The sequence below is a fragment of the Poecilia formosa genome, unplaced genomic scaffold (assembly GCF_000485575.1).
Source record: "Poecilia formosa unplaced genomic scaffold, Poecilia_formosa-5.1.2 Scaffold1161, whole genome shotgun sequence".
Lineage (NCBI taxonomy): Eukaryota > Metazoa > Chordata > Actinopteri > Cyprinodontiformes > Poeciliidae > Poecilia > Poecilia formosa.
In genome coordinates, this window is record NW_006801100.1 from 1 (window position 1) to 11,088 (window position 11,088).

Sequence of the window (11,088 nt, forward strand, 5' to 3'; positions counted from 1 at the left end):
ACAACTGAGACACCAACTACAAGTATAGAATCCACAACACCAACACAATCTACCACTACAACTGAGACACCAACTACAAGTATAGAATCCACAACACCCTCAACTAAATCTACAAGCAAAACACCTACTACCCCACATGGTTGTCCAATATGGAATAAAATGGTAAGTTGCACAACTTTAAAAACCCTGAATCAAGCTATTTTTAAACTACTAAATGTTATTCTTTTTAAATATTTTATTTTACTTTGTTTGATGTCATGTTGCTACAACTCTATAGTAGTTGTAGCAACCTATCCCTGATTATCCTCTTTTCTTTATTACAGCAAAATGAGACCTTTTATTTTTGCAACTGCACCATGGCCAAATGTATTGGAAGCAATACTCTTGAAATAGTGCCCTATGAATGTCCACCCATCAAAAACATAACTTGTTCCAATGGAAAAACTCCTGTTCTGGTATATGATGAATATCAATGCTGCCAACATTATCAATGTGACTGTAAGTTATTTGGTTAAAATCCTTAAGAAATAGACCAAAAACTAAATATTTTGACCTCTGAAAAAAGAAACAATACCACAATATATTATAATGATTAATTGTATGAATCGTAACAGTGATTAGCACAAATAGTGTTGCAAATTGGTTGAAAGTAGCCATTAGCCTATTCAAGCACAACTTCATAGGGATTCTCCCATGCAGCTCAAATAGCTTTTTGCTAATGTGTAATTTCTAGACTCTTTAGGAAAACTGTGGATTTTATTCTTTCTTTTTACAATTGGTGTGAGCTATATTTGTGGCATACAGCCTACTTAATCTTAAGCAAGTCGTCATAATATAGTGGCTGATCAATACATTCAGTCAAATGCTTCTGTTTTAAACAGAATAAAGATTTTATTTCTTTTTATCACTCCAGGCGAGTGCAAAGGGTGGGGAGATCGTCATTACAGCACATTTGATGGACTATCCTACAAATACCATGGAAACTGTTCCTATTATTTGATGAAAGAAATTGCACCAAGGGATGACTTGGAAATTTACATTGATAACATGCATTGTGATCCTTTGGAAGATCCTTCATGTCCTCAGTCTTTAAATGTAAACTATGGAGCAGAACATATCAAACTGTCCTATTTTATTCTCAATGGACAACCAGATTTGAAGGTAATACAAGATGATCCCCCTCTGAATATAATACTTTTATACTGATTACAAAAGACAAACAGTATATTGGTCAAGATGTGTCTTGACCAATATACAATGTACTTGCATGTGGGATAAAATGTCTGTTTTAGCCTTTTTTTTGATATCTGAATTGTGATTATTTTGCAGGCATTTACGAATGAAGTGAGTCAAAAGCTCCCTTATTGGAAACAAGGTGTTAAAGTGATAAGTACTGGCACTAATTTAGTTTTAGAGATCCTTCGTCTAAATGTGGTTGTTAAATTTGGAAGAACTGGATTTAGTATCAACCTTCCATACAAGTACTTTGGAGGAAACACACAGGGTCATTGTGGTAAGAACTACCTCTCAGGAGACCATCTGTGTTTATCTTCTGGTTTGAATGTAGATAATGACACTTCAAAATCTGTGATAGGAACTTGCACCAACAATCAAGATGATGACTGCTGGCAGTCTGAAGGAACAGTATTAGGAGATTGCGCTAAAATTGCTGATGGCTGGCTTCTAGAGAAAGATAAAGGCTGCAAGCCTGGAGGAGAACCGCCTTCGAAACCTCCATGCAGCGCAAGTCCTGTATGTGAACTCCTTAAGAGCAGGTACTTTGTGACTTTGTTCTGTATTTTTTTTTTATTGTAAATTAGTTTGGAAGCTTTTAAAATCATCATTTTCTCTTGTGATTATTATTCTTTTTCTTTTTCCACCAGTGTCTTTGCTGAATGCCATTCCCGGATCTCTCCAGATAATTACTACAAAGGATGTGTTTCTGATAGCTGCCATGTTCACAACGGAGCGAATGCAGTGGAGTGCTCAAGTTTAGCGACTTATGCTGCTGCCTGCTCTGACGTTGGAGTTTGTATTCACTGGAGGAACCACACTGATCTATGTGGTACAATATTTATTTTTGTCCAAGTGGACATCTTGAAACCAAAAATAAGTTTTTCAAATCTAAATTTTAATTTGTGCTCACAGTTTGATTAAATAAAACAAACTAAATTGTTGTCCTTTACCAACAGCCAGTGACTGCCCATCAGGCAAAATTTATAAACCTTGTGGACCTGCATATCAACCAACTTGTGAGGACAGGTGAGTTATAAAAAATAATTTAACATATAAAGTTATTTCCTCATACTATTATGGCAGGTACTAGTTATTTTTAGTGTAAACAAAAGGAAATTGAACAAAAATTGTGAAAGCAACCCTGATAATTCCTTTTCCTTTTTAATTAAACTTAGTTTATCAGGTGATGCTGATTAAAAAGCTAGATGCTTTGTTATATAAATAAGTAAATATCTGAATATGTTTTAATAGTCCTCAAGTCTTTCTGAAAGTTTTCTCTTGTCTTAGTTACTTACCTCTTTCAATCTGTCAATTCCTCAATTTTGATCAATTCCACCTAATTTGTTTGCTTTTAAAATAAAATAAAATAAACACTCAACTTGCTTTCTTGGTCATTACAATATTCAGCAACATTTAATGTCAAAATTATTCACGCTAAATGTGAATAATTTAAACTCATTTAAAATCATTTTAATCCTCCAATAAGTTTCGACAAGGAAATGAGACCTCATTTATTCTTTGGAGGTGTGTTAAACGATGGTAAATGTAAAAGGAGTATAATCCATCCATCCATTGTCTGTTCCCACTTACCTCTTCAGTGTCAAAGGGGACCTGGTGCCTAATTGCAGGAGTTCTTGAGAAAGACGAGGGTACATCTTGAATAGGATGCCAATCCATCTCCTGACAATATTGACACACACAGCAAAGAATAACCATGAACAAACAATTTATGGGCAATTCAGCAATTCAGAGAGAAAATAAATATCTAAAACACTTCTAGACTGTGGAGTACGTAGTGGAAAGTTTAGCTTTTTCTTTAGTCTACAAAGCAGAAGTATTACAATCTTGTTTTCAAGGGCCAGTGTACTGCAACTTTTAGATTTGTCTCATCTTCAGCATACCTCAAAGTGAAACCCATAACTGCAGCATAAATAGCAATATAACTAATAAACCCAGTGAAAGCAAAACACAAACCACTAAAGGAGCAATTAAGATGCAATAAGGAATAATGATTTTTGTTGTTGTTGTTGTTGTTATTGCAGTCCTAGTGATCCAGGTATGGACTTCACTACAGAGGGCTGCTTTTGTCCTGCAGGGATGAAACTGTTCAGCAGAGAATCAAAAATATGTGTTAAAAATTGTGGTAAGTATGTAATCACAACTCTGAGGGTATGTGTTAGTCTTAAGATTCAAGATTGAATCGTTGGTTCCTTCTGTTTTCTTTTCTAGCTGCCTAACTGGGGTCTTATTCTGGTGATGTTTATGAGCTGTCCAAAATAATTTGCAGTTTTTACAATTACTGTTTCTATAAAATTTTAAAATACCAAATCTATATCTGTTCTTAGTGAGAGAAAAATAATGTCCACAACACATCCAAACATTTGTCAATATAACAAAGGAGAGCTGCACATTTTGTGACAAAAAATGTGCAGTCTGCAAAATGTAACTGAGCCAAGTTTGCCTTTAAATGAATATCAAAGTGTTTTGTCTAGAATATAACCAACACGCCCAAAACTTGTGCTAACACACAGTATATGAGCTTAACCTATCATATTATTTTGGTTTTCCCTCTCTCTTAAAATATCTAATATGCAGTTTGCTTGCAGCATATTTTTAATTATTGTCCAAAAGGGTACATTTTGGGAGTTTTGTCTCTCTTTGACACATCAATCAACCAATCAATCAATCAATTTTATTTATAAAGGACCCTTCATACTAAAAGCAGCTCAAAATAACTTGTAACATCTTACAAGTTACAAGTATTCACAAAAATCCTATTGGGATTGTCTTTTTCATAACTTTTATTAGGTGTGTAGTACTTGGGGAATTGAAAAGTATCTTAATCCCAATCACGAATAAAAGTGATTAATTTCAGCATTAGCAATTCGAGAGAGCAGAGACTCACATAATTATGTTTACACTATGTTTTAACAGGCTGCCTTGATCCTAATGGGACGCCCCGGGAGGTGAGCCAAACCTGATTTTCATGTAAAGTCCTCTACTTCTTCCCTTAGGTGTTAAAGTCAACACTTTGGTTTCTTTTTTTTTTTTTAGTTCAATGAGACATTTGAATACCAATGTCAGAACTGTGTGTGTGATGAGTCCACCAAAACTGTGATCTGCAAGCCTAAGACGTGCCCACACACAAATTTACCAAGATGCATGGGTCCAGATTATGTCCTTGTCAATAAAACTGATCCATCAAATCCCTGCTGCGTTGTCCACGTTTGCCGTAAGACATTAGTAATAATGCTGATTACTGTTTGCTGCTTGTTAGTGTTTAAATTAGTAATAAACTGAGTTTTCCTTCTTTGTGTAAACAGAATGTCAGATCCACGCTTGTCCAGACATCAACATGAACTGTGACGTTGGATTTAAGCCAAACATCAGTGTTCCAGAGGGAAAATGCTGTCCAGTACTTAGTTGTGGTGAGTCTATAAAATCGATTTGAACCTGCATAGTGCCAAATGGATAAAGAATCACTTTTAAAGGACCATTTTTTAACATAATTGTTCATTTTCTTTCCTAGTACCTAAAAGAGTCTGTGTGCTAAATGATGTTGAATACCAGGTAAGTGGCAAATGTGTACGGTGTTCTCTTTAACCCTTTTAATCCTACCAATATAAAGGTTCGCATGAGCTTATTTTTACATTTTTGGATGCTGCAGAGCCATTATTTGGAGCATTTCAATTGCCAATACATCAATACAATCCTTATATCCAGATCTTTCACAATTTATATGTTATTAATATATAAGTTTTAAATTTGTGGTATAACAATGAATTTATGTGGATTTCTCAGCCCGGTTCTTCAGCTCCTCGCCAAAAATGTGAGAACTGCTTCTGTTCCTCAAACTCTTCATCTGGTGGTCTGATGGAAATAAAGTGTGAGAAGCAGCAGTGTGAGAAAACATGCAGAAAGGTGAGGAAGACAATGTAACGCATATGGGAATGTGGTCACTCTGGTGGGAGAAAGTGTTGACATGAAGTTGGTACTACAAATATAAATGAGATTCAGGCATAAGCTGAGATATCTACATGTAAATGCCCACTAATATAGTCTGCACCAGTAAACATGGGAATACTGTTAAAGAAATGCCAGCTAATGCTAAAGGAAACTGGATTCAGAATGCATAATACTACATGGACTTTAGTGCTTATTTACACAAATTAAAACTCACTGCTTTTTTGTGGAAATCAGGCAAGTAAAATACAATATACTGAACAGTTTTCAGCATTTTTTAATAATGTCTCAATTTTCAGTGTGGTGGGCCAATTTCTGTTGTTCAGTTGTAATGTTTGCTGTTGTCAGAAAAAGATAAAAATGAATATTTAACAGTTTCTTAATTAGAGCTTAGAAAAATTATGTTTTGCCAGTGGTTCAACCCTTCACAGCAGTTATAGTGGGGAAACATAATAGCCATGCCTGGTTTATTTCTAAGCATGTTTAGGTGTTGCAATTTCCCCGAGAAAGCCAAGACATGAATCAGATTAAAAATCAAATATTGAGGGAGATTGGGCAAAAATTGTAATCGCCACATATGCAAAGCAATATCCCAGAAAAAAACAAACTATTTTCACTGAAGGCTGTTACACAAAGTAGTGACTCTGACTTCACACTTTCTGAATTTTGTTTGTAAAGGTTTAGAAAATTATGTAACATTTCTATTCAATTGTGTACAAGTTTGTCTATTGGAGAAGATCTAAATAAAAAACTTTGTAAATGGGGGTAATTGCTTGAAAAAATGTTAAAAGGGACAAGAGGTGTGAATAAATTTACAAGCAACTGTATTTTAATCTGACCTTCGATTTTATTGAATTTGCTTTTTATTTCAGGGATTCAAATATGTAAAAACCAACTCAGATGATTGCTGTGGGACGTGTGTGCAGACCCAGTGTGTGTTCGTTGTTAATGGCACTGAGACACTCTTAAAGGTAAACCAAATCATCTCTGTGGGTTTGCATAAATTTCTGTAAGTATAAAACAACTAAGTATGTGGTTATCTGTGTGGTAATTTCCAGGAGGGAGAAACCTGGTCACCACCTGAAAATAAGTGTGAAAGTAAGACTTGTGTTAAGAATGGTGAGACTTTTACAATCACCAACAAACAAATAATTTGCCCAGCATTCCAAGAGAGCAACTGCAAGAATGTAAGTGCCTGGTTTAATGCATAAACCCACACTGGATCATATACAGGGAAAAATTCTAACTTATTGTTGATTTTTTGTTTTCTATTCAGGACACAATTCAGACTGCAGCAAATGGTTGCTGCAAAATCTGTGAGTATGATTATTTTCTTTTCTTTAGAGTCAAAGACACTGAAACAAGCATAAAAACTAATTTTTTTTCCTCTAACATTTTAAAAGGTGTGGAAAAAGAGAAGGCCTGCAGACTGTTTAACCGGACAACTCCTATCAACCACAATGGCTGTCAGTCTGAGTTGAATATGCCGTCATGTGAAGGATCATGCGACACTTTCACCAAGTAAGTATGACATTACTTTTAGTTTTGTCTTCCTCTGGAAAGTCATTAAATCGTTTATTAAGCAGTTGTGAAGTACTGAATGTGCTGATTTTTTCTGTCCTTGTTCTTTTCAGGTACTCTGAAGCAGCAGCTGCTATGGAGCATTCCTGCTCCTGCTGTAAGGAGAGACGCGCCAGCAACCGCACTGTTACCCTGGCGTGTGAAGATGGTGCGCACGTCCAGTTCACTTATGTGCATGTGGAGGAGTGCGGCTGTGGGCACACAGAGTGCACCACACCTGCTGCACTGCATGTTCGCAGAAAGCGACGCTTCACACTGCAGTGACACAGTCCTCTGTCCTCACATGTGGGACCAAGATTTATCTCCAAGAATCATTTAAATAATCATTAAATCTCTAATAAGGTATTGCATACTTTATGGAGCTCATTTATCAGTTGATTGAATAAAAAGATGCAAGTGAAATCAAGTCGCCTGTCTTTTATTGTCTTGTTTGGGCCAGCCATCTCAGCTACTGCTTGTGGTTCTTATTTATAAGAATAGTTATTGTTAATACCCTGATCTCTGAGTAATTATCATATTTGCTGCTGTATCACAAAATCTAATGAATAATTATTTTCTGATTTGTTAGTGAGTTCTAGAACTCAAATGCAAGACTCAACATAGTGACATAAAATCAGTAACACTTTAAAACAGTCCAAGGTTAGGGCACAAAAATCCATTCCAAACATCTGAGACAAGTCCATAAAACAAGTTGAGTCAGGATAGTGAGACACAGGTGGTTGACTATAGGTGGGAACCTCAGCAAGTGAAGTTCTCTAAAACGAGACAGGAAATAAGTGCACAAAATAAACACGGAGATCTCAAACCACGATATACAAGTGTAAAACACTCAGCAGAGCTGGACACAATTGACCTGACTTAGACACTCTAGAGAATCTAAATACTCACAGAGACAACTAGAATTTTCTTTTCTGGTTAAGAAAATAAAAGCCTAGGAGATAAAGGTCTGAACTTAAAATAATTCAGCTCAAAGTTATTTGAACAAATTTGCATTTTAGCATCTGTGAGAACAATAGCAGAACTAGTTTCTTGTACTGTATTCAACCCCCAAACAGGTAAAAATAGTTATGATGTAGACCTTGATATTTCAAAACAAACTTGTAAAGCTAACAAGTGATAAGTCGTTGTTTGTTCTTACACACATTCATATTTGTACTTTCAACCTTTTGCATTAGATCATATTACACTAAACACTAAATATAATCTGTGCAACTTTTGTTGAATATGATGAATCACATAAAGTAAGGATTTAAAAAGTATATTTTTGAAAATATATATATTAAAATTAATATTTACATGTACTTATATAAGTTTAAAAAGCATCTGAATGTAGCAGTAAATTAAAACAGCCAGTGACCACAGTTTGTCACTTCTTCTATTAGATTTTAATGCGGTTGGTTCTCACTTTTTCATTCCGTGACCATTCTTGAGAGACGTGTTTTTTGCAGAGCTGCAAAATCACAGCCATTTTGCTCCAACATGGACACAATCTGCTCCTGGCAAGCGTGATAATGTTCCTCCACACTGAACAGCTCTCTGGCACTATGTAGTGTGTAATACAGGATGTACCACCCCCTGAAATGGTTACACAAAACGGGGAATACCTGTGCAGGATCTGCCAATGGAGATTAATCTGCCAGAGGCAGAACAGGTAAAAGCCACGCCTGTGGAGAAGGGGCTGATGACACCCAAAGCTCAGAGCTGGATGATTCATCGTGCTTTTTTAGGTTGCCAAGGCCTTCATCCAGGAAATTGTGAATTTCTTTTGGAAACTTTCCCGAAAGCTCAGTGTGTTTCCTTCTTACGTGTCGTTACACAAATGAAAGAAGTCAAATAGAAGGACATTTGTAAGGTGGCAACAACATTTACATAGCACTGTAGTTTGTCATGAGGTGTTTTGAAAGATGGTCCCAAATCCAGGAAGGCTGAAACATTGAGTAGTTGATGATAGTTTTAATGAACATACATGATGACAAACAAAACTTACAGTCAGACAGGTGAATCCAAAAACGGGAACCAGAAACACTAGCATGATGAGGAGAATAAATGAGGTAAAAAAAAAGGAGGAACCAGAAAGGAGGAATGAGAAAGAGGTGATTAAATAATTGGAGAATGAAGTGGCGGGTGTGCAGAGAAAGAGACTAAGGAACACAGAATAATAATGAAACCAGAATCAGGGAAGCAAAGTGCGAAACAACTCAACAACCCAAGATCCAAACATTTTCCCTTTTCTTCTCCAAAGACTTAAAAGGAAAAGGAATAAGATATTAAGCAGAGAAAACAGCGGAGGTCCCAGCTGCGTAGATTACTATTAATAAGAATCTTAGTTTTCTAATTAATGACAAAAAATTAACTTATATCTTAGTCATACCTAAATGATTTAGGACAAAAATTATAGCCAGATCAACCAATACATTGCTTCTATGGGTAAACATGGTAATGACAAACTTGAAGCAAATCAAACATAATCTTATTTGTACTCTCCAGGAGTGTCTCATTTTATTGGCTGTTTAATTTTCTGACACGCTTGATGAAGAAAATACAGTACAGCATTTAGAAAAATTGTGAACGTCATTTCAAACAATCAATCATATTGACAAACCCGCACAAAAAGGCGGAGTTACATGGAAATCTAAATGTATATATATGAAGCCCTGACTGTCAGCCTCACTTTTATCTGCTTTGGGTCACAAAGCCCTCTGTGGCAACCATGAAGTGGACTGTGGTGTGGTTGTGTTTCTTCAGCATTGCTGGTGCTACTGAAGCCAAGCGGGGTAAGACTTGCATATTTTAGATTCTATCGAATAGATTTTGGCACTACAACCAAAATTAATAAACTATTTCTACTAGTTTAATAGACGATCAGGAGGTCTGTGATGTTAAATATAATTTTCTAAAAAGATAAAGTAATAAATGTGTAATTTCTAGATTATATGTTGTTCATATTTTGTTTCAATTTTGCTGTTCTAGCTGACAACCATGTCAACAACATCTGCAGCACTTGGGGCACGCAGCACTTTAAGACCTTTGATGGTGATGTGTTCCAGTTTCCTGGCCTATGTGAGTACAACCTGGTCAAAGACTGCCGCAAGTCCGAGAAGAAGTTTTCTGTGCACATTAGACGAGAAGAAAATGATGGAAATATTACAATAAGTTATGTTGTGGTCACCATCTCTGAAAATACATTCACCCTAACCAAGACTGAGGTCGCTGAAAACGAGAATCCGTAAGTAAAAGACACACATGCAACAAATATACATTAATTAAGATATTTTACACTGTGCTTGTAATTTAAATCTTCAAACTTATATTCTCTTTTATCAGAGTCACTCTGCCGCACTACAGTGGCGGAGTAAAGGTGGAAGAAAGTACATTTTACATCAAGCTTCGAGCGACCAAAGTCGGCATTATAGTCATGTGGAACCGTGAAGACGCAGTCATGGTATACATCTTTTTGTTTCTGCCTTCCTTTGAGTCAGTTTTTGTTTTCCAAATCAATAAATCACATCAACTGACTGATTACATATAGAGGTCCGGCTTAAAATAAATACATTTGCTCTCCCTGTTGGATGAAACAATTGGAGATACAATAAATCTCTGCTGAGAGGAAATTATGAGATGATAAAGACTTTTTGGATTGTTGGGAACGTTGGACTTTAACTTAACTGTAACTTTTAAAACTTTTTGACATTATAGGCACTGTGAAAGAACAGAGAGTGACATTTTATTTCTGATATGAATGATGAAAAATAATGTGAAACATGATCCTCTCTGTTTTGTGCTTCAGGTGGAAGTTTCAAACAGATACCAGAACCAAACTTGTGGCCTTTGTGGAGATTTCAACGGCGTTCCTGTCTATGATGAGTTCATGGATAATGGTTTGTAGTTCAATGAAATGTGTAAAATGTATTACAGAATGAAAAAAAATCAGTCTAACCTTTATTTTTTCACTTCATCTTCATAATCAGCTATTAAAATGACCCCCATTGAGTTTGGAATCAAACACAGAGTCCATCTGCCAAACGATGAATGCAAAGACCCTCATGTAGAAGCTGATGAATCAAAGACGAATGTGTCAGATTCATGCAAAGCATTTGTAAGTATAGCAATCAGTTTTTTCCAGTAAAAATGTTAAGTAAGATGTTGACTTTTGGATCTCCATCTTATTTGCTCACTACAGCAAACCATCTGTGAACAAATATTTCACGGGGATTCCTGGAGTTCATGCGCCGGCCTGATTAGTGCTGAAGCTTTCATCCAGGCATGCGTGGTAGACATGTGTGCCTGTAACAACGGTACCAGTGACTT

At 36.0% G+C, this 11,088-nt stretch overlaps 2 protein-coding genes across 2 annotated transcripts in view; both read left to right on the forward strand.

The window, feature by feature from the left end:
• Positions 1 to 19: 19 nt before the first annotated feature.
• LOC103132619 (intestinal mucin-like protein) lies at positions 20 to 7,083 on the forward strand. Its single transcript, XM_007544424.2, has 18 exons — positions 20 to 162; positions 324 to 498; positions 914 to 1,161; positions 1,330 to 1,513; positions 1,595 to 1,775; positions 1,884 to 2,065; positions 2,193 to 2,262; positions 3,279 to 3,379; positions 4,171 to 4,202; positions 4,291 to 4,468; positions 4,560 to 4,664; positions 4,766 to 4,806; positions 5,038 to 5,157; positions 6,072 to 6,170; positions 6,258 to 6,386; positions 6,476 to 6,515; positions 6,603 to 6,720; positions 6,834 to 7,083. The coding sequence occupies exons 1-18, from the start codon at positions 160 to 162 to the stop codon at positions 7,042 to 7,044; spliced, it is 2,217 nt and encodes a 738-aa protein (XP_007544486.1). The 5' UTR covers positions 20 to 159; the 3' UTR covers positions 7,045 to 7,083.
• A 2,407-nt stretch (positions 7,084 to 9,490) lies between these two features.
• LOC103132621 (mucin-2-like) overlaps positions 9,491 to 11,088 on the forward strand; it is a gene marked incomplete at its 3' end in the record, with an annotated part of 16,844 nt that continues 15,246 nt past the window's right edge. Inside the window, exons 1-4 of the mRNA XM_016667477.1 lie at positions 9,491 to 9,554; positions 9,751 to 10,006; positions 10,105 to 10,222; positions 10,568 to 10,658. Coding sequence (XP_016522963.1) covers positions 9,491 to 9,554; positions 9,751 to 10,006; positions 10,105 to 10,222; positions 10,568 to 10,658 — 529 coding nt within the window. The remainder of the gene's footprint in view (positions 9,555 to 9,750; positions 10,007 to 10,104; positions 10,223 to 10,567; positions 10,659 to 11,088) is intronic.

Bases quoted from the DNA above. Each gene is read 5' to 3' on its own strand.
- LOC103132619 (XM_007544424.2), top strand. The intron at 499-913 runs GTAAGTTATTTG...TTATCACTCCAG, and splicing joins CCAACATTATCAATGTGACT to GCGAGTGCAAAGGGTGGGGA. The intron at 6,387-6,475 runs GTAAGTGCCTGG...TTTTCTATTCAG, and splicing joins AAGAGAGCAACTGCAAGAAT to GACACAATTCAGACTGCAGC.